The sequence below is a fragment of the Plasmodium gonderi genome, assembly GCF_002157705.1.
Source record: "Plasmodium gonderi DNA, contig: Chr11, whole genome shotgun sequence".
Classification (NCBI taxonomy): Eukaryota; Apicomplexa; class Aconoidasida; order Haemosporida; family Plasmodiidae; genus Plasmodium; species Plasmodium gonderi.
This window is the reverse complement of record NW_021628936.1, coordinates 1,187,973-1,214,517: the sequence shown is the minus strand read 5'-3', so window position 1 is coordinate 1,214,517 and position 26,545 is coordinate 1,187,973. Positions and strand designations below refer to the sequence as shown.

The following is a 26,545-nucleotide window of genomic DNA, read 5'->3' as shown; positions in this document are numbered from 1 at the left end:
TGAGACACATAGCTCGTAGGGGATGATGATGTGCAGACTGACCTTAAAAAGAGGAGTAAACGGTAACGCTAAAATCTGGTAAGCACGATAAAATATGCACACACAAATTATGCATATATATGTGCATATGTACACACATTCATATGCGTATATTTGTACATACACCTACAAATGAACGGACACACAATAACTCCTACGGTGAGGTCACGCATCCTATGAAGCGCCCCCTTTTTTTTTGGACACGTACCTTTGCGTTCTGTATATAAATACCCCGTCTTCATCCACATTATTTTTTTCATCTCCATAGGACAGAAAAAATTTTTTTTTATACTTTATTTTTTTCAGTAGCAAACTTAAATAAATATTTTGAAAGTTTTCTTTACAACCTTTGTCATCACCAAGCGTGTGTATGCTTCGCAGGAGGGCATCAACATCATTAGCGTTTTTTTCTAAGACATCTTTCTTTTCATTATTACAAGGATCATTTTCGACGATTTCCTTTTTCACCTGACTGTACATAAAATTATTTATTTTATTCACCAACTGTACAGGTAAAAAAGCTTCAGTTGCTAATAAGTTTCTAATTTCGCTGATTTGTTCATTTTCGTCTGGATGTTCTATTCTCTCCTCGATTTCAGAATTAGCCGCAAGATGGTTTTCATCTGTGTCTTCGTGCAGGGACTTTTTCGATGCAGGCTTATGAGGTAGAGTATCGTGGCTATCATAATTAGTGCAAGCACTCTGGTGACTGATATTGCTCATACTACTCAAACAGTTCATGTCAGTTGCATCATGGGAACTGCGGCGCATTTTGCATCCATTAGGACGAAGGGATATGTTTTCTGTTAGCAAAAGGAGTTGACCTATAATTATTAACAAAGCCGTTTCACATTTTAAAATTCGTTCTGTCAAATTGAAAAAACGAAATTGCAATTTTTTAATTAAATAAATTTCAAGTTCAGAAAAGCCCCTCTCACAACCTATCATTAAAAGTATTTTCCCATGTTCTCTACGCAAAATATCATGTTCAATAGTTGTAGGATTTTTTTTTATTTCAGTGTGTGCACACAATTTTATGGTATTTTTATCAATATAATTCTGAATGTTCATAAAAAAGGAACCAAATGAATAATGAATAAAAATTTGTGGAAATTGTGTACACATTGCTTGTTCTAAACCCAACTGAAGTGCATATTTTATTTCTGCATTTTTTAAAATTTTACTTGACTCGTAAGATTTGTTTGCATAATCAGAAAATACAATAATAATTTTTTTTACACCAACAGATGATAATTGTTGCAGAAATTTATTCAATATCTTTGGCCTTGGTATGCAAATAACAACATCAATTGGTATGTACTTATCAACTGATTTTTGTAAATGTATAGCTGATAATAATTTAATTGTGTAAAATTCGTTAGTCTGTTCAATAATAATTCCTTCACCTTTTCCCTTATTAATTACACCCACTTTAACAATTTGATTCAATTTTACTTTTAAAATGTTCTTTAAATGACTCGTTTGTCTTTCATCTGTTTTGAAAAAAAAAAAACCTTCCTCACTTTTGCAAATGCTTTTCAAACCGATAAGAATTAAATTCATTATTTATATACTCTCCCTCTTCCACCCGCACTTTTTTTTCTTTTTTAATATATATGTTCAATTCTTATTTTTTTTTGTTCTACGTATGACATTATCAAATTGGTAATCAGTACCAACCGTCACGTGTGTATGCCCTTGTACCTATGTTGCAAAGTTAGCTGATATGTCTTTTTTTTTTTTTTTTTTTTTTTTTTTTTCTGTCAAGTTAGGTAACTATGAACGGATTTATAACTACCGCGTATTCCTTGTTTCAATTTTTTTTTTTTTTTTTTTTTCTTCCTGCTTCTCATGTATCGGTAAAATATGTCATAACATGAAAATTCTAATAAAATAGATATGTTAATACTTGGCAAATATTAACCAATAGGTAATTTGGGTTGATATATACCCCAAGAACATCGAGTATTTTATTATTACAAGGGAAAAAGTTGCGATTAATCCAATTTGTCGTAAAATTCCCCAGTACTCGCCTCCACCCTACGCCAATAAACTAACATGTTAAAATAAAAGTTACACAAATGTTTTCCCTTGAATATTCGAGGGGCAATTACATTCCCCTGCTAAATGTTAATTTGAGAAATGAGAACATACTACTGCTACTAAATCGTGTTTAAAAAAAAAAAAAATCTCAACAACACATGATGCATATAATTTTCTCAATATAGTGCACTAACTTCTTAACCTCGTTTATTGTGTATTTTTCAGCCGCATGAAGTGTTGAATTAAAAAATCGAGTCAAGGTAATCGGTACATGTGTCAGCGTACTAGGAAAAAATTTGAGTGCTTGATGAAAGTTGCAAATGCTGAAAAAAAAGAGAAAAAATGTGAAAAAAAAAAAGTGCTAAAAAAAGTGTGAAAAAAAAAGTGTGAAAAAAAAAAGTGCTAAAAAAAGTGCTAAAAAAGGTGCTGTAAAAAACATCAACCAAATGTGAGAAAAATATGAAAAAGAATAATATGCAAAAGGAATAGCTACAAGTGGGATAACTCGTAAATATTTTTTTTTTTTTTTTTTTTTTATTTTCTCCTACATTACAAAATCTTTTTGTAATCCCCGCTTTGAGTACAAGTTGAGAAACAGAGTGATTAACCCCATTACATTTTTCATCATACTACTGTTCCTCTACTCACACATTCTTACCATGCCTTTTCCTCCAAAATATTTGATTTTTTCAAAAAAAAAACATTAATCATTTTATATAAGTATAAGGAATTAGTTTTAAATAGTTGCCCAGCGGAAAAAAAAAAAAAGAAAAAAAAAGTCAGTGACATGTATATTACATATATTTTTGTTTTACTTTAGTTTATCCATAAAAATACATATAACGTGCATTAATGTACATTTTTTTCCATCCTCCAAAAGAATGAAACAAAAAAAAAAAAAAAAAGATACTCACATGTTACTTATACATGCGCCTTGTTCAACTTTACAGTGGTTTTTGGAAGTCCATTCAGTGATACCTATCCCAAATTTATATGGAAATCTCTTGGTAAAAGTAGAAAGGGCAAAGACATTTTTAACCCCTTTTTCCATGCCCTCAATAAGACTAGGTATGTAACATTGCATCTTTTTTTTTTTTTTTTTTTTTTTACACTGTCTACATATATATATGTATAAGGATAAACACATGTGTGTATGTGTGGACACTTGTAACATTTTCATTTATTACTTCTCCAAATGGAGCAATCTCCCATAGTTCATCAAATCATTCGGTTTAATATATACAAACACATGCATGCAAATATGAACATATGCCTTCACGTAATTGCTACTCATGCATACTCAACCGTAAATGTTTTTTTTTTTTTTTTTTCATCAGAATTTATGACCATATACTGAAGCACAACAGCAGATATTGGCTCTTTGTTGTAACCGGAGGTTGTGTCACGTCCTACTTTTGGGGTATCTGGTTTAATAACTTATGGAAGAAGATAAACAAAGGGGTAAGAAGAACTTGAGTGGTTCTTCAACCAATTATACATTGAATTTATTCGTTAAATCATAATGGTTATCATAAAAGACATGAGTCAAAAAAAAGGAGAAAAAAAAAAAAAAAAAAAAAAAAACTCAATTGTGTTACTCCACCAGAATAAACTTTAAATGTTTTTCCCTTTCATTCTACAATGTTCCTTTTGTAGAAGCTGTACATTGATTGCCCGTATAAGTACCCTGAGGAGGAAAACTGAAATGTGGAAGATTATATTTTTTTTTTTTTTTTTTTTTTTTAATGTTATAAAGGAGAGAAGTAAATTTACATTTTAGCAATACCGTTAAGGACAGAATGAGGAAACCAATTGGAAGTATCTAAATCGCTTTAAAGAAAAAATAAAATAATAAAACAAATAAATAAAAATAACGAAACAAATGAGTATAGAAATGAAAGAATAACTTACGAAGAAAATAAGAAGCGAAACAAATAACCCATCGCTCCACTTTTTTTTCTTTCTTTTTTTTTTTTTTTTTTTTCTGTTCCCGAGCACTCATTGCATTTTTTTTAAAAATTGTCACACCTTTTGAAATTTGAACATGTGCATATAATATATACATTTTTATTACTCAATTCTTAAGCAACTAAAACATTCTACTTTGGAAATATAACATAATTTTGAAATAAATGTTTTGGGGATGGAGTTAAAAGCAAAAAAAAAAAAAGGAATCACATCAAAATTTTCCTATATATTGCAACTGTTTAAACTCCATGCACATGTTGCTTGAAAAACGAAAATGTCGCAATATAAGAAGATGGGCACAAACCAAAATACCAGTTCAATTGAATGGGCCCACCTGCTTTTAATCCTTAAACATCTCTCCCTCGACGCACCCATGTAGATATGCACAAACATACGCATATGCACATGTACACAAATCTATACATATATGCACAAATCTATACATATATGCACAAATCTATACATGTATGCACAAATCTATACATATATGCACAAATCTATACATGTATGCACAAATCTATACATATATGCACAAATCTATACATGTATGCACAAATCTATACATATATGCACAAATCTATACATATATACACATATATATATGTTTATAGATTTATTAAGGAAGTTTCGTTAAAGTCCAACTTATTTTACAGAAGAAAAAAAAAAATAAATAAAAATAATTTCAAATGAACAATCGTATCTATGTGTGTAGTATACATCATCAGGTGTTACCAAACCTTACATATTATTTTACATTGACGACACACATGTGCATTTTTGGCAGAAAAAAAAAAAAAAAGGAAAAAAAAAATTATGAACAATTGACAAGGTCAAATAAAGATTTTTTTTTTATATGTATACTAAAACATATGGTAAATGTTTAAAAAAAAAAAAAAAAATGTAACAAATGATGGAAAGAATTATTGAAATGAAGTATTTCATTAATTAACGAATTATATACGAACTTAAAAGGTATATATGGTCTTCATTAAAAGAGAAAAAAAAAAAAAAAAAAAAAAAAAAAAAAAAAAAAAGGAATGAATGCGCCCTATTGTGTGTCCATCTTTAATGGTCTGAAAAGTGTGCGTAGGTACTTCAACTACCCACAGATGCAGATATATATGTACTCTGTCAGGCGAGGCCTGCAGCAACTTTTTCATCGAAAATTTTTTCCACATTATGTAATTTTGTGTGTATCATTTATCCACTACTACTTCCTTATTTTTTTTTTTTTTTGTACTAGTTTAGCAAACACTGTAATTCTTTGTATGAAAAAAATAAATGCAAAGAAGACAACATGACATAAAAATAAAGTTTTTGCTTAATCCATTTGGTGGCTCGTGCTAGAATCACAACTGTTACTAGGTCTACAACGGATGCCAGCAGATCAGTAATAACACTTACTTCTCCAATGTGGTATATTTTCATCTTTTCGATTTGTATGTCGTGTAAGTCCATCCCACTACTTCTACTTCTACTGCTACTACTACTACTACCGGATTCAGTTGTACAATTTGATTGATGGATGGAAAAATCCTTGTTATTACTGTGAATTTCCATGGTATTATCTCTTTCCCTTGCTTGATCTATTTCGCTGCTGCATCCAAGAGAAGTAGTAATCCCTTTTGATAACTTCACATGTGAAGCGTTACTATTCTGTGCAAGATCAATATTTACATGCTGATCTCTATATGTTAGAGAATAATTTTCTGGAATTTTGTTAAAATTTGTTTCATCTGTGTGATATTTTTTTGGTTCATGATTTACAGGATTAACATTGGATGAATGATCCTTGCATGATTGAACACTATTTGTATTAACTATCTCGAGATCCGTTCTATCTGGTGTGTTCAAGATTTGGCACAAGCGAAGGTTTGTAGCAGATCTAATAGATGCATAAGTCATGATACTTAAACTTTGCAGAATTGAGGACAGTGTATATAAGATATATGAAAAAAAAAAAGAATTTTTTGAAAAATTCCAAGTGGATGAAGCTATTCCAAAATAAATACCAATTACATAAAACACGGTTGACATAATTCTACATAATTTTATGTTTCTATCAACAAATGAACTTAGTTTATATAACCAACATATTTTTAACATCTTAATGAGTATTTCATTATAAATTAATGCTTGAGTCAGATATACATTGTTATTATTTTTTCTGTATAAATATATTCTTGCATTTAGTGAGAAAGCACTACTTAGAGAAACACATATACGTGATAATGATCGAAAAAGAAAATATTTTTTAAAATTTTTGTTCGACAAGGGTTCAATTATATTGCTTACAAAATTGGGATATGCGTGAATTTTTGGATGAATGGTAGATCTTATAGCTTTTTTTCTTTGACCATGGTTATACTACTTGAGGATTGAAGGAAGGGGAAATTTTTTTCATATGTGCACATGTAAAAAATTTGTAAAAAGAGAGAAAAGATAAGAAAAAAAAAAAAAAATAAAATAAAATAATAAATGTGCATATTTATATATACATGTAAAGAACATTTTACAATGTGTCTTTATTTTTACACATTTTATATATATTCAAATAGGGCGAAAGGGGTGAAATTGTGTTACATAACATGTGACATTCCTCTTTTTTAATGCAGAGAAATACTGCTGTCACAATGGACGAACAAAAAAAAAAATTGCAACTATCCCCAAATTACATTTGCGAATACGTACAAAAAAAGTCGTGTCATTGGGATAAAATCAGTCAAGTTATGATTTGGAAGCAAAGTCTCCAATGTAGTTTTTTTTTTTTTTTTTTTTTTTTTTTTTTTGCTCTGTTTTCCTTTGTTCTTTTTTTCTTTGTTTTATTTTATTATTTTTTTTCCCCAATTTTTTTTATTACATAATTGACAGCGCCAAATGTTAACGAGTTGGAATTTATTTTGGTCGGAGTAAAGGCAAAGGTAGCATGGGAAAAAAATAAAAACAGTAACAAAAGAAGAAAAAGAGAAATCTTCATCTTTGCACTTTCTTAGATTTGGAATAAGCTAAACCACGGGGTCTTCACATGGAGGCAGAGACTCAATCAAGCGTGGGTAAATGCATGTACACATGCACATATATGTATATATCTTTCTCTAGTGTAACACTGAGAGCATTGAATTGATTATTCGATGTAAGACCTAGCATTCGTGCAAAATATATGTCACACATAAATACATTTCGTGTGGAAGTGCTATGATCAGATGGGATTGAGAGAGGAAATATTATACTTGCTATACATATGAAGCGAGAAAAACATTTTTCTTGTATGGGGAAAGCAAAATTGGGTGCCAAAAAAAGATAGACATATAAATAAATGAATAAATAAATGAATAAATAAATGAATAAATAAATGAATAAATAAATGAATAAATAAATGAATAAATAAACGAATAAATAAACGAATAAATAAATGAATAAATAAATAAATAAACAAATAAATGAATAAAATAAAGAGAAAGACAGGTGTATTATGTGTGCGGAGGCGTTCATTCGTCGAATGTGATTAAAAAATGGGGAAAAAGGAAAAAATTTAAGTAATAAACAAATTTGAGAATCTTTCTCTCTATCACTCTCACTCTCTCTTTGCTGTTGTTTATGTAATAAGAACAGTCCATTTTCTACACTCTTTTTTCTTTTTCATCATAAGAAATAAAATGGAGCAAAATGAAAGCTTTCAACCTTTGGGGCGCATCTCTTTCCACAACAAAAAAAAAAGAATCAATCCTGGGGGCCATAAAAAGGGTAAACGTGTATAGTAAGTTGTTGAATATATTCTAATGCATTTGTCCCAAATGATCTAGCATTGTGGAAGGAAGTGCAAAAATGGGCGAGAAAAACATGAATGAAAAAAGAAAAAAAAAAAAAAAATGGTGTACATTTCTTTTTTTCAAGAAACTGGTTCAATATTATAAACGTTCTGTGTAAACCATGTGGAAAGAAAAACTGCCAACTTATGGTGTGGAATTTCTCTACTGAAATATGATGTAAGTGCTACTAAAGTCTAACACACTAGGAAGGGTCCCAAAAAAAAAAAAAAATTTAATAAAATGAAAGGAGAGTTCCCCACTAGGCAAAACAGAATACGAGCAACATAAAATGAACAAAAATATGGCAGTAAAGTTCACCCCCCCCCCCTTGTGGGAGAAAAAAAAAAGAAAAAAAAAAAAAAAAAAAAAATACAGAAAAGATACAGAAAAGATACAGAAAAATAAGAATGTTAAATGATAAAACATTTTAACCTATTTATAGTTTGGTTAAATTTTTCCCCCTCTTTAAAACAATCTAAAAATTTAGAACTCAGTAAAAAATGCAAATTGCTGTTTTTTTTTAGGTGGGAAGGGAGGAGAGAGTCGAGCGAGCGCTTGTGTTCCCAGTACATGTATAATAACACAGATATATACATAAATGTTAAATACATTACACCATTGTTAATTCATACTTGTATGACCCAGCACCCTTTTAAGGTTACATCCTTTTTCTGTTTCAGCGATGGGGTGTCGAACACGTGCAGTATGTAAAATAACATATAATCTTATTATTCCGTAGGCGTGTATATAACATCACGTTTCTATAGCATCCCATCAGTGTGACATTAAAGTAGATAATATTTACTATTTCAAGTGAAGTTATGGGTGAAGTTACGGGAGCAGTAAATATATAAGTTCTGTTATGTTCAATTACATAGGTTCCTCCTACGAACGTACCACCACACCAACACGTGGGCAAACAGGGGGCAAAAGGGATTTAAGAAAAAAAAAAAAAAAAAAGCACCTCTCACATGAATATTTCTCGTCTCCCCACCCCCACCCGACACTCTCATCCGCTTTTTCTCGCAATTAATCAGCTGTCACGACTGGGCTTGAGGATAATTTATGGTATAATCTCTGAATTTAAAACATCTTCCTAATTCGCCCATTATGTATATCATATTATGTGTATCATATTATGTGTATCATATTATGTACATGGAAAGCAATAATACAATGAAACAGTGGGGGTATTTACCAATGTGGCAAGTGTATGAAATATATACAATGCAATACGCACGCATATATATATGATACCCATAAAGAACATACATGTGTATGTATAAATATATATATATATATATATATATATATATAAATGTACTTTCTTTTTTTGTTCGCGCTTTTTTTTATTTAATTTTTTTTTTAATTTTCATAAGTTTCTCGTAAACTTTATTATTTTTAATTATTTATATATTTGTATATTTGTGTTTTTGTGTATTTGTATATTTGCATATCTGCATATCTGCATATCTGCATATTTGCATATTTGCAAATTTGTACATTTGCCTATTTGTACATTTGCATATCTGCATATTTGCCTATTTGTACATTTGCATATTTATGCGTTTTTGTAAATGAAAACTTCTCCATCAATTGTTTCTCCCACATGTATATGCATTCATGCATGTATATATATATATATATATATATATATATATATAGAGAGAGAGAGAGAGAGAGAGAGAGAGTGAGAGTTCCTTTTTGCAGGGAGCCATGCCACAGAGTACATAAGAACAGGAATGTGTATAAACCACAAACATAAATATGTACACGTTCTTACATGCATCCTTGGCCAAGATATATATAACCCACACGTCAAATCGAGTCATTTATTTATATAAATAATATTTTGGAAGATACATTTATCTTTTTTTATGCCCAATCCCTTCCACACACACTCAACGCCATCCTCTTCTCTGTTTGTTTTTTTGTTTTGTTTTGTTTTTTTTTTTTTTTTTTTTTTCCTCTTTATCACCTATCTAGCTCATCCATAAGAACAGATTGATAAAAGAATAAAATAGCTGTTTTGTGAGTTATCCATACGTAGATATTGCGTTACACATGAGAATCCTTTTTTTTTTTTTTTTTTTTTTAATACAAATACACATGAACAGTTTGCAGGAATTTACATGATATATAGAGGCATGTGATATTAACATATATATTTTAAGTGTATATTAAGAATATCTCATGTACGATTGTATAGAAAAACTGTATACATATATATATATATATAATACGTGTAAATAGTTGAAGTTGTTATTTTTTTATTCCCTTTTTGAGAACATTATTTACCATATTTCAAGATAAGCAAAAATGTCCAGACGAATGAACTTACTGAATATAGAAAAGAACATTCAGAATTTATGGAAAGAGCACAATGTATATGAAAAAGAATTTATTGATAATAAGGAAACAAGGTTTACAGGTAATTTCCCTTACCCCTACATGAACGGATTATTACATATTGGCCATGCATTTACATTAAGCAAATTGGAATTTTTAATTCGTTATAAAAATATGACATGTCAGAATGTTTTGTTACCATTTGGTTTTCATTGCACAGGCACACCAATTGTTGTGTGTGCAGATAAGTTGAAAAAAGAACTGAAAAATAAAGTGCTAGGGAGGGGAGGGGCAATAGGAGAAGAAGCAGGAGTAGGAGTAGAAGCAGGAGTAGGGGTAGAAACAGGGTTGGAGGGGAAGGAAAAACGGGAATTGACAGATAAGAGACTAGAGGGATGCCAAAAGTATACGTCCGAGAACAGGGGCGAAATGGAAAGTGGAAAACAAGTAGATGTAACAGTTTTCAGATCAAACAAAAGTAAAGCACAATCGAAAGGATCAAAACAAAACACACAATATGAAATAATGAAACAAATGGATATAAAAGATGAGGATATTCATCATTTTCAAGACCCACAATATTGGTGTTATTATTTTTCAACAAAAACAAAAGAACATTTAAATGCTTTAGGATTATTTTGTGATTGGAGGAGATCCTTTATAACTACAAATATAAATCCGTATTATGACAAATTCGTGACCTGGCAATTTAATACATTATATAAAAAGAATTTAATTTATTATGGAAGGAGAATAACTATCTTTAGCCGAGTTAACAATCAGGCATGTGCAGATCATGAAAGGTCAGAAGGGGAAGGGGTAAAATGTCAAGAATTTACTTTAATTAAAACATATATATATGATCATAAAGAATTTTATGAAATTTTCATAAAAAATTTAAATACAAATTTTTCTCCGTCTGAAAAGGAAAATTCTTTTTTAAAAAATCAAATTCTAAATATAAATTTTTTTATTCAAAAAAAAGTCATTCTATTAGCTAGCACATTAAAACCAGAAACAGCATATGGTCAAAATTACACTTTTATTAATCCAAATGAATATTACTATGTGATCTTAGGATTCAATAAGCAAATGTTGCATTATGGAGATAAAAATTATGTCAACAATATTATGTCAAGAGAACAGATGATAAACACTTGTGAAAATGTGTATGTATGTTCAGAAAATAGCTTATACAATTTGGCATATCAGGGAATAATACCGCTTCTCCCAGTAAACAAACGAAGAGACATCAAGCGAGATGAGCCCAAATCTACTACAAACATTTTTGAAAAAAACAGCTTAAATGTCAAAACTGCTCAGGAGGAGCAGAACAACAACAGCGGAGAAAACAATGACAAAAAGAACAAAAGCACGAATGAACAGGATAGAAGGTACAGCGACCTATTCATACTGAAGAAAATAAAAGGGGAAGAATTAATTGGCTTGCGAACGTATACAAATTTGGCGAAAAATAAAAACATGTATATACTACCCATGACAACCATAAAAATGAACATTGCTACAGCTATTGTACCATGCGTATCCAGTGATAGCGTAGATGATTATGCATGTCTACAAGATATTAAAAAAAAACAAAATTATTATTGTGAAAAGTATAACTTGAAAGAGGAATATCTAAACAATGAAAGCTGTTCTTGTATAGAACTACCAGAAATCGGATCCAACACGGGAAAATATTTCTATGAATTGGAAAAAATAGCTTCATATAAAGATGCCAAATTGCAAAAAATTAAAGAAACCTTGTATAAGAAACAGTATTTTGAAGGCACCATGATAGTAGATCCTTATCGTGGTATGAAAATTTATCAATGTAGAAAATTGGTGAAACAATATATTTTGAAAAATAATGAAGGATTCTTATACAGTGAACCCGAAGTGTTAGTTATGGATAGGAATAATGAAAAATGCATTGCTGCCTTGTGTAATCAATGGTATATAAACTATGGAAATTTAGAATTTAAAAAAGATGTACTTATACAAATGAAGAAAAATAATTTTCAAACTTATAACGAGGTTTTACAGAAGCAATTGCAACATGTCATCTTTTGGCTTGACGATTGGTCATGCAGCAGAGCGTACGGTCTAGGAACAATCATGCCCAAGTTTAATGTGGGTAAAGCAGAAAAATGTGAAGCAGTGGGTAAAGCAGAAAAATGTGAAGCACAGGTAAATCACCCAACGGATACTTATAAAATACTTGGTGAAGAAAAAAGCGTTGACGAGGTCAAGGAACGATTAGATGGAGAAACCGAATTGATTGAAAGTCTCTCTGATTCAACCATATACATGGCATACTACACAATTAGCCACTTCTTACAGGGGAAGGAAGATGGAAGTGAACGTGGATTGCTAGATATTGATGCAACTGATTTGAATGATGAATTTTTCGATTATGTTTTTGACATTAGTAATGATACAAGTAAGATAAATAAAAACATAAGTTTGGAAAAGTTGCAAAAGATGAGAAACGAATTTCAGTATTGGTACCCATTTGATGTTAGAATTTCAGGAAAGGATCTAATTTTCAATCATTTAACAATGGCTTTATTTAATCATGTAGCAATATGGGGAAAGAAAATTTACAGTAATAAGAACAAAGAGTACAATGATGAAAAGGGGTACCTGGAAAGACAAAATGAAATATTACATGAAATTGAACAAATAGATTTAGATTCATGCGAAACTGTTAAATATTTCCCCAAATCCTTTTTTTGTAATGGACATGTATTAGTAAATAAGGAGAAAATGTCCAAAAGTAAAGGAAATTTTATTTCATTAAAACAAAGTATAGATCAATACACAAGCGATGGTACAAGAATTGCATTAGCAGATGCAGGGGATTCAATTGAAGATGCAAATTTTAATACAGATACTGCAAATAGTGCCATTATGAAATTATACAATCTGATAAATTTCTCTATTGAAACAAAAAATAATGTATATATATTTAGATGTGGGGAAAAAACATTTATCGATTTAATTTTCGAAAATGAAATAAATTATTTGACCAATAAATGTAAAGAATCTTATGAAAAGCTACTTTTTAGAGATGTACTAAAATATGGGTTCTATGATATGCTACTAAAAAGAGATACATACCGAATTATGTGTGATAAAATACATATGCACAAAGAAACTGTAAACTTTTTCATAGAACGTATATGCATAATCATAAATCCATTAATACCGCATGTGACCGAACATATATGGACATACATTTTGAAAAAAGAAAAATTCCTCGTAAACCAAAAATGGCCTTCTTTAGAACACACTAGTTATTCCATTGTTATGCATAAGCAATATAACAACCTCCTCAATGTTGTAGAAATTTTTAGAAAGTCATATGACAAGGTAATTAATAAGAACAATAAGCAAAAATCCAAGGGAAATACAAATTCTGCAACTACTGTAAGTGTGTCCCAAACTGACAGTAGCCGTGGTATAACCAACAATGAAAAGGACAAGGGGGAAAAAAACAACACAAAAGAAAAACATGTGTATAATTCAAAAACTATGGAAAACTTGAAAAATGCTTCCGAACAAGTAGAAGAAACAGAAGAAGCAAAAGAAACAAAAGAAACAAAAGAAGCAGTTGCAACAACTTATCAAGATAAAGCAAGTTCAACAAAAGTAGAACAGCCAGTGGAAAATGAAACGGAAGAAATATACAAAGAAGATGATGATGAAGGAACAAAATTCAAAGCAATCGTTTATGTTGCAAGGGAATACAATGATACACAAAAAAAAATCATCGAAATTTTAAATCGAATTATAAACAATAGTGAAGAAAAGAAGCTCCCAAATAATTATATAAACCTGTTAGTACAAAATGAATATGTAAATAAACTACCGAAAAATGAAAAAAAAGAAATTCTAAGCTTTGCTACTTTTCTTGTCAAGGACAATGTCACCCTGAATAACAACCAGTACGAGTTAAGTCTCCCATATGATGAAATACAATTAATAAAAAATAACGTCGAGTTTATTAGGAGGAGTCTAAATCTTGGAGATATTCACATTCTTGAAAATACAAACAAGGCAGCAATTGACAATACCGACATTTATAAGTTGGCAAATCCTGGAAACCCCTCCATTTTTATGTACAACACGAATTCCTGACAGGGACAAAAAAGTAATCCATATTATGGAAACGAAGAGGAAAAAATTTTAATAAAACCCATCAAAGTAAAACCAATCAAAGTAAAACCCATCAAAGTAAGAACATATACAAGATGCACTTTTTTTCCGCACAGACGCCAGTATATATAGATAGAAGACCCCCTTACCCCTTTGTGCTTAAATTTTTTTAGAACAGGCAGAAGTCTAAATGTTGGATCATCTTGGAAAGGGGAGAGGGAGAGAGGGAGAAGCTCTCCTCACCGAAGGGAAGGTCCAGTTCATCATCTGTAGAGGAGGGGTGTGCTGATGTCAAGAGTAAAATGTTGTGCATGTCATCAGTAGAAGGAAAAAGGAACAGATGACAAAAACATCATGAGTAAAAGCCCCCCCCCCCCTTCTCCCCTTGTGTCGTGTGTGCACGTGAATGTGTTTACATGACTTGATCGCATGTGTTTTATACCCCCATTTTATATCATTTGTATATTTACTCTGCTGAACTTCAAAATTTATACTATTAACAAAAAGTTAGGTTCAAATTGCACCCCTACAATGGTGCTGTAGTTGTGTCATTTCTGTATGAACAATGGAAAGCATGGAAAGCATGGAAAATTAAAACGGACGCTTTCCAATCGAAAAAAAAATGAATAAAAAATTAAAATACCGATTATATATATATCTACCACCCCCAACCAAAGCCCTAGAATTATATACCATAATTATTGTGTTTTTACACTTATTATTTACATCAGCGATGCACAAATGTGAATTTTTTTTATGCGCTATTTCGCTGCAACCATTCACAAAGAGGTAAAGAAAAATGATACAATAGTATACCATTTTATATAGGAAAAAAAAAAAAAAAAAAAAAAAAAGAAAGTAAAATAATAACGAATGAATATATCATTTAGAATGTGTGTCACTTTTATTACTTTTTAATTTTATGAATCATTCAAATGATATGATTTTTTTTTTTTTTTTTTTTTTTTTTTTTTTTTTTTTTTATAATTAAAACATTTTTAATTAAAATAAACTGTTTATGATAAAAAAATAAAATAACACATTTTTCACAAGAAAAAATATGTTGACCAAAAAAAAAAAAAAAGTGGAGGGAGAAATAGTAGTACAAAAGGGGGGGGGGATGAGGGGACTTATATATAAACAGCTGCATATAAAAAGAGTATAAAAGAAGGATTGAAGTTTTTCTATTCTCAAAAATTTAAAAAACACCAAACATTTTGAGAATGCAAATACAAGTAAATGTATATGTTATATATGTTTATTTGTCTTTTTTGTAAGGCACGCGTTTCAACGATTCTCAAAATTTTATTTTCCATTTCTTCCCCTTTCTACATGGTTCGTGCGTTGTATGGTGTAGTTATATATTTTTAATTATACATTTGTGATAACATAACTACAAAATATATGAAATTTAGAAGAAAACCTAATCAGCGGAATAAGCAAATAAGTGTGACATATGAAGTGTAGTGAAAAGCGGGGTTAATAAAAGTTAATATTCTTCATGCAAGAAAAGAAAAAAAAAAAAAAAAAAAAAAAAAATAGAAGTAATATCCATCATCACCTTTTTAAAAATGATTATGGGGAGTTATACGACCTCATTTCATTGTGTCTGTTTTGTCATTCAAGGTGTGAATTACGTACACACACACACATACAATGCTCATGCAGAGTGACAATCGTTGAGAGAAAATTAGCTGCATTAAAAAGGGTGCTTTAGTTCTTGTGTCACGAATTATGTTTAGACTCTCTTTGAGCTTCGCCAGATTATGTTAAAATTTGACACAGACATCAAAAATTTTTATTTGTGCTTCTATTACATTTATTTTTACTTCTATCACATTTATTTTTACTTCTGCTTCATTTACTTGTGCTTCTGTCACATTTATTTTTGCTTCTGCTTCATTTACTTGTGCTTCTACTACATTTACTCATGTTTAATTATTCACGAGGCAACATAAAAGAAAAAATTTCAGTAGCTTATAAATTATGTGTGCCCGTGAACGCACACCTTTTTTGGTTCGGATAACACATTTTCAAGAAATATCACGACAAAAACATGGGCATAAATCATGTCACGCGCAAGAAAAAAAGTATATAACATGTGTATATGTCCGTATGAGCATATGTATATATATCTACATGCAAACATTATGCATATATCACAGTATACAAACCCCATATGTATGCAAAATTTTTCCCTATTTACACGTAAGTTGTATATGCAAATGAATAAAACCAAAAACTCGAAGAACACAAAAAACTATGGGGACAAATCCATCTTTTCCCCTCGCAATATTCACATATTTGTTTCTGTAGGCATGGTAACAATATATAAGATTGTTTGTAGATGTGCAAAGCTGGCCATCTAGGAATTCTTATAAATACAAAGCAAATATAATAATATGTATATGTGTGAAATATTTTCCCCGCCCCCCTCTTAATCTTCCTTTTGGGTGAATCATTTTTTTTTTTTTTTTTTCATTTTTTCCTGCTATAATAGCAAGCATAATCTTGTGTTTTTAAATTTTGATTATAACGGAAATCTATGGAGTGAACGAAAATTGGAATTCATTCCGAAGGGGGCGGCGTTGGGCATAATTATATTACTGTGCATATGATTATGCACAAGTATACGTATGTATATAATGCATATCCACCATATTGAGCCATTTCATTTTTTAAAAATTTATCCACGTTTTTATTATCCTTCTTCTGAAGAGAACCCTCGCTGTGCTCATTTGCCTGAGATTAAAATAGTTGATATTCTTGTTTCACATAAACTAGGTTTATTCATTCCCACCATTTCTGTTTTTTTATTTAAACACAGCAAGATCCATTATTCCTTGGCATAGATTGTTATTCACTGAATCGGTCACTAACAGATCGTTCAAATTTCTTCTATTTTTAATTTTAAAGAAACCTATCATTTAGGGAAATGTTAAGATTAGTTTAAAGGGGATAGATTTTTTTTTTTTTTTTTTTTTTTTTTTCATATGACTGATTTGGCTATTTGCCTTGTTCAGATAAAATATGATCTGTAATGCTATTCCCTCTTTCATTAAAAGTTCTGTGTTCATTTATTTCTTCATATACATTGTAATGTTTTACCTTAACATCTTTAATAAAGTTTGTTATTAATTCAAAATTTCTTTTATTCATTATCAAATTGGGCTGTTTTTTTTCATTAACGGATAATAATTCATTTTTAAAACCTTGTCTTGTGAATATATTGTTTTTAATGTTTTTCCTTTCTGCATTGTTTTTATTAAGTGAATTCTTCATGTGCTTCCTTTCAAGTTCTTCCTTCAAATTGATTTTATCCAGAAAGTTCTGCATATCTTCTTCATGTGTCTGTTCATAAATGTTATTGTAACTGCTTTCCTTTGCCATATCATTAACGATTTCATACTGGTCACTACACCTACCGCTACACCCATGAGGTTTTTCCAACAAATTAGTACTGTACTGGATACCCATGTTGGCACCCTGCACTGAATTAAATAATTCTTGCAAAAGGATATTCATTATTTCTCTTTTTTTACTATTCCCCTCCCCATGGACCCACCCGGTATTGCTATCCATTCGATGCTTCACATTCTCTTTCACTTCTACATTCTCTTCACAGACATCATTAGCACTGATATCACCACCACGAGGGAAACTGCGAGTTTTTACCTTTTGTAATATATAATTAAAAAAATGATTAAACAGCTGTTCCTGTGATACATTACTGTCACGTATTGGGTTTGTCAATATCTTATCATGGCCATCGGTATTCATGAACTCACAACTGTTATATGAACTTAATGAATTATTAACGTCTTCATTTTCTAGATTAGCACGTTCTTTATTCTTTGTGTAACTTTTTTCCTTTGCGACATAATTACTATTACTATGACTTATAATTTTTAACATATTTGTGTAAATTTTGCCGAAACGACAACAAGAATTACATACTTTTTTTTCACATAAGGTGTTACTTGTCATGTTAGTCTCTCCCTGACCTATGCTGTCAATGCGACCGGTGTTATCATTACTGTCTTCTCCTTCGCTGTTGTCTTCTCCCTCGCTGTTGTCCTTTCTCTCGCTGTTGCCTTCTCCCTCGCTGTTGTCTTTTCTCTCGATGCTGATCAAGTTCTTGTCGAATTCCCCTGGCTGCTGTTCCCTCACTTGTGAATAACGCTTCCCAACCATACAGACGTTTTGGCTTTTCATTTCTACGCCCTTACTGTTCAGACTGTCCATGCATGCACAATACAAACAGCGAGGATTATTTGTGCCACGCTCATGTGTACATTCAACATTGTTACTGAGAGAGTCGTGCTTGGATTCATGCAAATATTTGCTCTTTACCAGTATATCAATTATATCTTTCATATTTCCATCCGATATATAATTATTATTTTTTAAATTTGCATGTGTTTCTACATTTTCTGTCTGACTGGTCAGGTGGTTTTTATTCTTTGACATAGAATTTTTACCAGAATTATCATTTAGAAAAGAGCAACTGTTTTTTTCTTCTGTATTATTTTTATAAAGATATCCATCATCCTTTGGTTTATCGGCATTCCCTGCATTTTTTTCACATTCAAGAAATAATTCGTCTTGCACGCAACAATCGCATATAGTGGAACTCTTACTACCTAAGCACACTTGATTAATACTTCCTTTAAACTTGTCTAAAGTGATCTGATGATTGTCTTTGTACACGTAGGTGGCATTATAAGCATCATTTATTTTTTTTTCTTCATCAGGAAAGTGGCTACTACATCTTTTATTCTCCTTCATTTCTTCATCTACCTCATTTCTATCGTTTTGTGGATTCTTATAAAAAAAATCCTTGTCAGAAAATATCAATTGCGAATACTTTTTTGCACATGAATTGAATAATTCTCGAGCTTCTTCCATGTTTAATGATTTTCTTTTTAATTGCACCTTTGTACAATCATATTCCTCTTCATTAATAATGCTCTTTCTAATGTTATATCTTTCATTAGATACAGAAATTGGAAGTATTTTATTTTTATTATTCATTTCTGAGTAGTACTTCCCGTACGAGAAACTGTAATTCCCCAAACTTGGGCACGTAGAAACATTACTTATCTTTTTCACGCTGTTCACATTATTCATGTCACTCGTATTATTCATATCATTCGCACTATTCATGTCATTCGCACTATTCATGTCATTCGCACTATTCATGTCACTCGTATTATTCATATCATTCGCACTATTCATGTCATTCGCACTATTCATGTCATTCGCACTATTCATGTCATTCTCACTATTCATGTCATTCAAGTTGGGATATACGTCTAGAAGTTCATCATCATGCGTGTGTGAATAACTGCTCTTCCTTAATGTTTCTACATTCTCTTTGTCAACTGGAAAATAATTCTTTTCAGTGAGTATGGAAGAATTACTTTCCTCATACATGGACGAAATTAACACTTGGTTGTGCTGATTTATACTTCCACTAGAGTTTACCATAGTACTCTCTCCTCCTCCGTTTGTAGTACCCATAATTTCGCTCTTCCAATTGTTGGCATAATAAATGGCAAATAAATATGCTTCATATTCTTTAATATGATCTGGTTCAAAGTTGTTTGGATTATTTCCTGCCTCAGTACTGCTCTTGCGAGATTCGTTGCTTAAGAGTTCCATAAAATTGTCATTAATACTGAAATATTTCACCTTATCATTCATACCTCCCTGTTTACTTTTTATATATATCGATTTTTTTAATTCTATGAGAGAATTATAATATTCTCTGATTTCTTCTGTGTTCGTTAATTTTTCTAAATTTGCATAGGTTGAACTGTTATGTGTAAAACTACTTCTACGTGAAGAATGAACCCTAAAATAGTTATTGCCCATGTTTCTATTACCATGATTTATCTCATCCCTTTTCTTCGCATTTGCTAGATCTATATTTGTTTCGAAATTAGTGTTTCTACCATTCCTATTGCGTATATTATCACTATCATCATATAAACTGTTTGCATGTTCAACATTAAACCCATCATCAATGGTTACCTTTTTTTTATTACATAAATTTGGACTCAGATTCTTGAAAGGATTCCCCACCTCTTCCTTACCTTCTCTATATTTTGATTCCATTTCTGCACATTGAAATTGATGATGCTTAATTCCTAAATTGTTATTATCCACCTCATAAACATTATTTCCTTTCCTTGCATTTTTTATATTTTGTCTACTATCCCATTTTCTTCTCAAAAAAGTTTCTTCCTTCTTGTTCACTTCTCCATCATCATAATTGAAATTTTCATTATATCTATCGTTTTTTCCAAAAAATGATTCCTTCTTGCTTTTCGAATTCGAAAATATGGCTTTCCTTATGCTATCACCAACACTATTGGTACTACTACTACTGCTGCTATGGTTGATACTTTCTCCCATAAGTTCCTCACAATATACTTCATCATTTGGAGTAAATTTTCTTTTTCTCTTTTTATTATTCATTGGACTGTTACTGGTGTAATTATATCTCTTTTTCTCTTCACGAACTTGGCTTCTTGTCACGATATTATCATCACTGTCTTTGCAAAATACACCGCTAAATCGTTTACTGCACGTACTACTAAACCGTGCACTGTTTTTTTCTTTGCCCATATCTAGGTATTCATCACCACTAGACATATCATTAGTAGCTATATGTGCTGACTGTCCCATTTGATTTTTTTCTTCTTTGAATCGCTTCAAGAACTCCCTTCTGCGTTCCTTTCTTAATTTATCGCGAAGGTACTGATTCAGCATATTCAATAGTTTCTCTCTCTTAAACTCTTTGTCACATCCATTTATAATTACATTTAGCTTATTTATAAAATTATCATCTTTGTAGTTATTTTTAAAAAAATTATTAATTTTGGTTATATGATCATTAAACTCTTTTGTTTTTTCTTCATCATAAGATTTCCAATCCTCAGGTGTCATGTAGCTATCAGTTTTATTTCTCTTATTGGATAACAGGTCAGGTAAATTATAATCATTGATATCTGTAATACTCAATCTAGATCTTTTCGTTTTTTCTGCTATATATTTACCACACAATATCCATCTGAAAAGAAATAAAATGGATATTTTCTTACTTGGTAAATAACCAAAGTTCTTACAAGAAATAGTCTTCAATCTCATACTCCCTTTATATCTGTATCTCACTCGAAATTCTTTATTATGTGGATGAAAATGTGGTTGCCACATTGTATCAACAGCATCATAATTAATTTTCCTATTTTTTTGTTGTTTCGATTTTTTCTTACTTGTTGAAGAAGTTATACTTTTCTTCTTCATATCTAGCATTATATTTTGGTCATTATTTTCATCATCATTAACATCATCACCAAATGCTTTTAAGGAATTTTTCTTCCTTGAAACTACGTCTTCCTCACTGGATTCTCCAAAGCAAAAAAGCAACTCACTATTCTGAAATTCGTTATATTTAAATATGTACCGATCCAAAAATATATTTATTTTAATATAATTTTTACACGGTTTAACACTAATTTTTGAAAAATCAATATCGTCATTTTGCATTATATAATCGATTTGTTTCTGGATTTCTCTCAGTTTGTCATCTTCCTCACTCTCAATCTTATCCGCAACCTGATCCTCATCCTGAGTTTCATTCCCACAATCATTACACTCATGGATGACCTTTGCAATACTATTCTTTATACAGTCCTTTCTGCATCTCTTACTAAATTCTTTGTCTTTGTATTTTCCCGTCTCGTCATTCTCATTCTTCGTACACTTTGTGTTCTTCATCAAATCAAACAACTTATTGTTTAGCTTCTCCTTCTGTTCATCATTTTTCTTTTTCCACATATTCCATCTTCCTTTATCATTTCGTCCTTTCTCCAGTGAGTTTCTTTTTTCCTCGAAACTGTAAGTTCCTGCAATTTTTGTCAACATCCCACCCCCTTTAGGTTTAATTATATTATCATTTTTACATAAGTTTTTTTCCACATGCTTTACTTTGTTTATTTTTTTCATGCTGTAAATGAATTTTTCTTTTTTTGCATCTCTCTTAACTGACTGAAAAATTTCCCCCTGATCTTCTCCATAATTACTTCCCTTCATTTTGCACTTAAAAAATCCATTTTCCTCGATATCATTGTTCCTATTTTTACTCTTTTTTTCCATCTTGTGCAATTTGAAATTTTGTTCATTTTTTTCTGGCTTGTTCGAGAAATTTCCATTTTTTTTTCCCATTGGTTCTTTTTTTCTGTCAGAATTTTGTTTCATTCCCATGTAAGAATTTGCATCTCGTTTATTTTCCTTATTTTCCTTCACTTCTCTAAGGCTATATTTATTTTCTTTGGTATTTTCTTTCATTATATCACAACAGTAATCTTTATTTCTTCTGTTCATTTTGTGATGATAACTTTCATTTGCTTTATTATTTTCTTTTGAATTTTTACATGACTGTTCATAAAATTCTGAGTTATTTTTTTTTCTTTTCTTTTCCAAGGAACTCATTTCTCCATCATACTTTTCCATTTTGTGATATTCCTTATCCTCCTTATTTAATTCTTTCATATTACTCTCACAATTGTAACCACTAATTGCAGAGTTCTTATTTCTATTTAAATAAGCGTTTCTTACATGTGATGGGGATATGTCATTTTCATTAGTGCTATCATCAGCCATGGTTTCATCTTGTGCTGGTAATAACTTTGCCTCATCTGTTAATACATTCTTCAAATCATGTTTTTTTACCTTATCACCGCCTTCACTGTTTCCATTTCTTCTCATTAGCAAATATTGATTATTGTATTTTACAAAATTATCCTCTTTGTTTATTTCTCTCCTTCTGATGCTAGTCGATCTGATTGGCATCACCCTTTTTTTATTTTGACTACTTCTGAAATATGTCATCTCCATTTCGACCTTTTCGAAATTATTTACACGATCTGTGAACTTTTTCGTGACATGAGATAATCGATCTTCAACTTTACCGTTTGGGATTTCTTCTTCGTTATTATTATTTCCCTCGACATGGTAAAAGTTATCGTTTAAACATTGATTTTCTGCGTCATTTTGTATCTTCACATGTGAAAAAGGGTACTTATCATTATGAACATAATCATCCCTATTGTTATCATTATTTGCAATGTTGCACAAGTCAGAGTTATCTTTATATTCCTCCACATTTTTCATTTTTTGCATTTTTTCATCATTTGGACCTATATATAATTCTTTTAAGTCGCTATTGCTCATTTGACATCTTTTCTCAATTTTTTTCCTTCTATCAAAATGATGAATATAGGATTTTGCTTCATTCGATTCATAATTAAAATTCTTATTTATATTATTCTTTTTATGTAAGGAAATAATACTGAGGTGGCGGCGATGGCATTTGTTTTTTTTGCCTTTAACAATGAAATATTTAGCTGAATTTAATGTAGTCAAATTACCCATACAATGATAAAAAGGTTTAAAATATTCAATGGATAAATTTGTTCTTTTCTTTATTTTCTTATTCCCCCTTAAAATATTTAAAAATTGAATTTTTTTTTTTACTTCTTTTTCCAGATTTGTGCCTTTGCTCTTTTCTTTTTCATCCAAAAGGCAATTCGAATGTGCACCGATAAGTGCATGCGGCTTTGAGTTCCGTTCTGCATGCAATTTTGAATCCCGATGTACATGTGATATTGTATCCCCCTCTGCATGCATCTTTTTATCTGACTGTTCATACAATTTTCCATTTTCGCGTTCGTTCATATATGCATCTTCGTTACTAACCTTCGGGTTATTTGTGCAATTCTGTTCATCGAAAACAGGGAAGTGTTCCTCTAGATCCTCAACAAAATTGATACTGTTCCCATTATCACCATTTCCACTTCTTTTACTTCCATTATTGCCATTATTACAAAATTCAGAATTTTCTTTATTTTTTAACAAAATATTCTTGCTAATTTTGTAATTAGCAGTCCTGTTCATGCGGAAATTATCATTTAGGTTCTTTTGTGCATCTGTTTGTGTATCACTTTGTACATATATGGGGGAATTATTTTGTGCACTTTTGCGGTAATTCTTTTGTACACATTTGGGAGAATCATTTTGTACACATTTGGGGGAATTATTTTGTGCATTTTTGAGGGAATTATTTTGTGCACTTTTGAGGGAATTATTTTGTGTACTTTTGAGGAAATTATTTTGCACACTTTTGAGAGAATTATTTTGTTCATTTTTGAGAGAATTATTTTGTACACTTTTGAGAGAATTATTTTGTACACTTTTGAGAGAATTATTTTGTACACTTTTGAGAGAATTATTTTGTACACTTTTGAGAGAATTATTTTTTATTTTTACATTTTGCTCCTTCGGGTTTACATGCTTATTAAGTATATAATAAACGTTATTTAATGAATCGTTATTCTTCGTAACTCTATTTTTTGTGTGTTTGTTGATTGTATCGTCAGAATGAATTATTTCTCCAACGCTTTGGTCGATGTTTGAGTTTTCCTCATGGGTTCCACTTCCCCTCACGCAAATGGCTCTACTTCCACAATAACACTCAGCCTTTCTTCCATTGTCAAATATGATTTCTCTTCCACTTTCAACTTCGCTTCTAACTTCTCTTTCTTCTTTCATTTGTTCATTTCCGACCTTGCATGCGCAAAAGCAAAGAACATCTTTGTCAATAATGTTCTTTGAAATACTGTGGAGGCATACTGACGAAGCCGGGTTCATGTTGATAACTTTGTCAATACCACTATTGCAATTTCCTTCTCCATTTCGGTTATTCATATAATCCCATTTTTTACTTTTCCGTTCATTCAGCTTGGCCATATCATCCTTCGTGTTTCCAGTATTACGTTCGTTTAAAAGTTCGTCGTTTACTCGATTTTTGCAATTTGAACAATTTGAACAATTTGCACAGTTTGCACAGTTTGCACAATTTTTGCAATTTTCGCAATTTTCGCGATTTTCAGAATTTTTAAAATTTTCACAATTTTTGGCTTTTTCGAAACTTTCACACGACTCATGCACCCACCAGCTGTTATTTCCCCTCACGGATGAAGACGCATGCTCATCCTTTAAAACAATATTAATTTCAGTACAATGAATGTTGCTGTTCATTTTATGGTCTCCCTTCTTGGATGCGACATCCGTATCATCGAAGCTGTTTTTCTTTTTTACTGAATTCTCGAAATCAGAAGTATCGAACCGGTGTTGAGCTAGCATGTCGTCATTACTGTTTGCACTGTGATTGTTATTGCTACTGTAACTATTCTTCTCGTAGCAATCATTTTGGTTGTTGCTCAGTTGAGATGAAAAGTCTCCAGTGCGATATCTTTTGTTATTTTTATTTCTTTGTTTTGGTTTTTTTTCATCAGTTTTGTTATTTCCCTCTTCTTTAATAACCATGTTCTACAGAAATAAAGAAAATAAAGCATTACAAAAAGAGATGATGAAAGGGAGAGAAGAAGGAAGAAATAAAAAAAATAAAATAAAATATTAATAAGAATAATAAAAACAATAAAAATACTATTGAAATAATAAATAAAACAAAATAAACAGATTATTGTATATTCATATAAATAAAATATATGTACATTTTTTACATTTTCAAATGAACTGCACGCTGTCAAAAAAGTTCACTGAAATGCTACCAACGTAAATGTAAAATGATGAACACATGCTTTATTTTCCTTCTCTACTCACAATCGCGTCCATAAATTGTATCGGTAGAGAAAAACATGTAGGTTACAATTTATAATATATGTATACATAATATATATATATGTAATCGAACATTGCCCTTCTATGTGCATATGTCATGTAACGTGAACAGCTTTTATATATATTTTTTCGGTTATATTTTCAGTCATTCACTGATTTTGCATTAGGTTTTTTTTTTTTTATGTTCTTTTTGGGTTTTTTTTTTTTTCCTCTTTTTTCTCTCTCTCTTTTCTGTGCTTACCGTGAAGGAGGAAGAATTCAGGAGATTTTCCATTTATATAAAAAAATATATCTTATTTTTTAACCAAAGCAAAAAAAAAAAAAAATAAATAAATAAAATAAAATAAAACAAATGTAATTAAACGGATAAGCAACAAAATTAAAAAAAAAAAAAAAAAAAAAAAAAAAAAACAACTTATGCATGGATAATACAAAAAGTATTTTTTTCTTCTTATTTTCAATTTATT

General features: G+C 30.6%; 5 protein-coding genes across 5 annotated transcripts; 2 read left to right on the top strand and 3 right to left on the bottom strand.

The window, feature by feature from the left end:
- Window positions 1-213: 213 nt before the first annotated feature.
- PGO_112560 (hypothetical protein, conserved) lies at window positions 214-1,602 on the bottom strand (the record flags this gene model as incomplete). Its single annotated transcript, XM_028688593.1, has 1 exon — window positions 214-1,602. The coding sequence occupies one exon, from the start codon at window positions 1,600-1,602 to the stop codon at window positions 214-216; it is 1,389 nt and encodes a 462-aa protein (XP_028544394.1).
- Window positions 1,603-2,900: 1,298 nt separating this feature from the next.
- PGO_112550 (hypothetical protein, conserved) lies at window positions 2,901-3,786 on the top strand (the record flags this gene model as incomplete). Its single annotated transcript, XM_028688592.1, has 4 exons — window position 2,901; window positions 3,033-3,150; window positions 3,420-3,543; window positions 3,739-3,786. Coding segments are annotated over 4 exons (291 nt in total).
- Window positions 3,787-5,289: 1,503 nt separating this feature from the next.
- On the bottom strand, window positions 5,290-7,027 carry PGO_112540 (hypothetical protein, conserved; the record flags this gene model as incomplete). Its single annotated transcript, XM_028688591.1, has 2 exons — window positions 5,290-6,417; window positions 6,911-7,027. 2 exons carry the CDS (start codon window positions 7,025-7,027, stop codon window positions 5,290-5,292), a joined length of 1,245 nt encoding a protein of 414 aa, XP_028544392.1.
- Window positions 7,028-10,178: 3,151 nt separating this feature from the next.
- Window positions 10,179-14,351, top strand: PGO_112530 (hypothetical protein, conserved; the record flags this gene model as incomplete). The annotated part of the gene is made up of 1 exon (XM_028688590.1): window positions 10,179-14,351. The coding sequence occupies one exon, from the start codon at window positions 10,179-10,181 to the stop codon at window positions 14,349-14,351; it is 4,173 nt and encodes a 1,390-aa protein (XP_028544391.1).
- A 3,024-nt stretch (window positions 14,352-17,375) lies between these two features.
- PGO_112520 (transcription factor with AP2 domain(s)) lies at window positions 17,376-25,763 on the bottom strand (the record flags this gene model as incomplete). The annotated part of the gene is made up of 1 exon (XM_028688589.1): window positions 17,376-25,763. The coding sequence occupies one exon, from the start codon at window positions 25,761-25,763 to the stop codon at window positions 17,376-17,378; it is 8,388 nt and encodes a 2,795-aa protein (XP_028544390.1).
- Window positions 25,764-26,545: the final 782 nt, after the last annotated feature.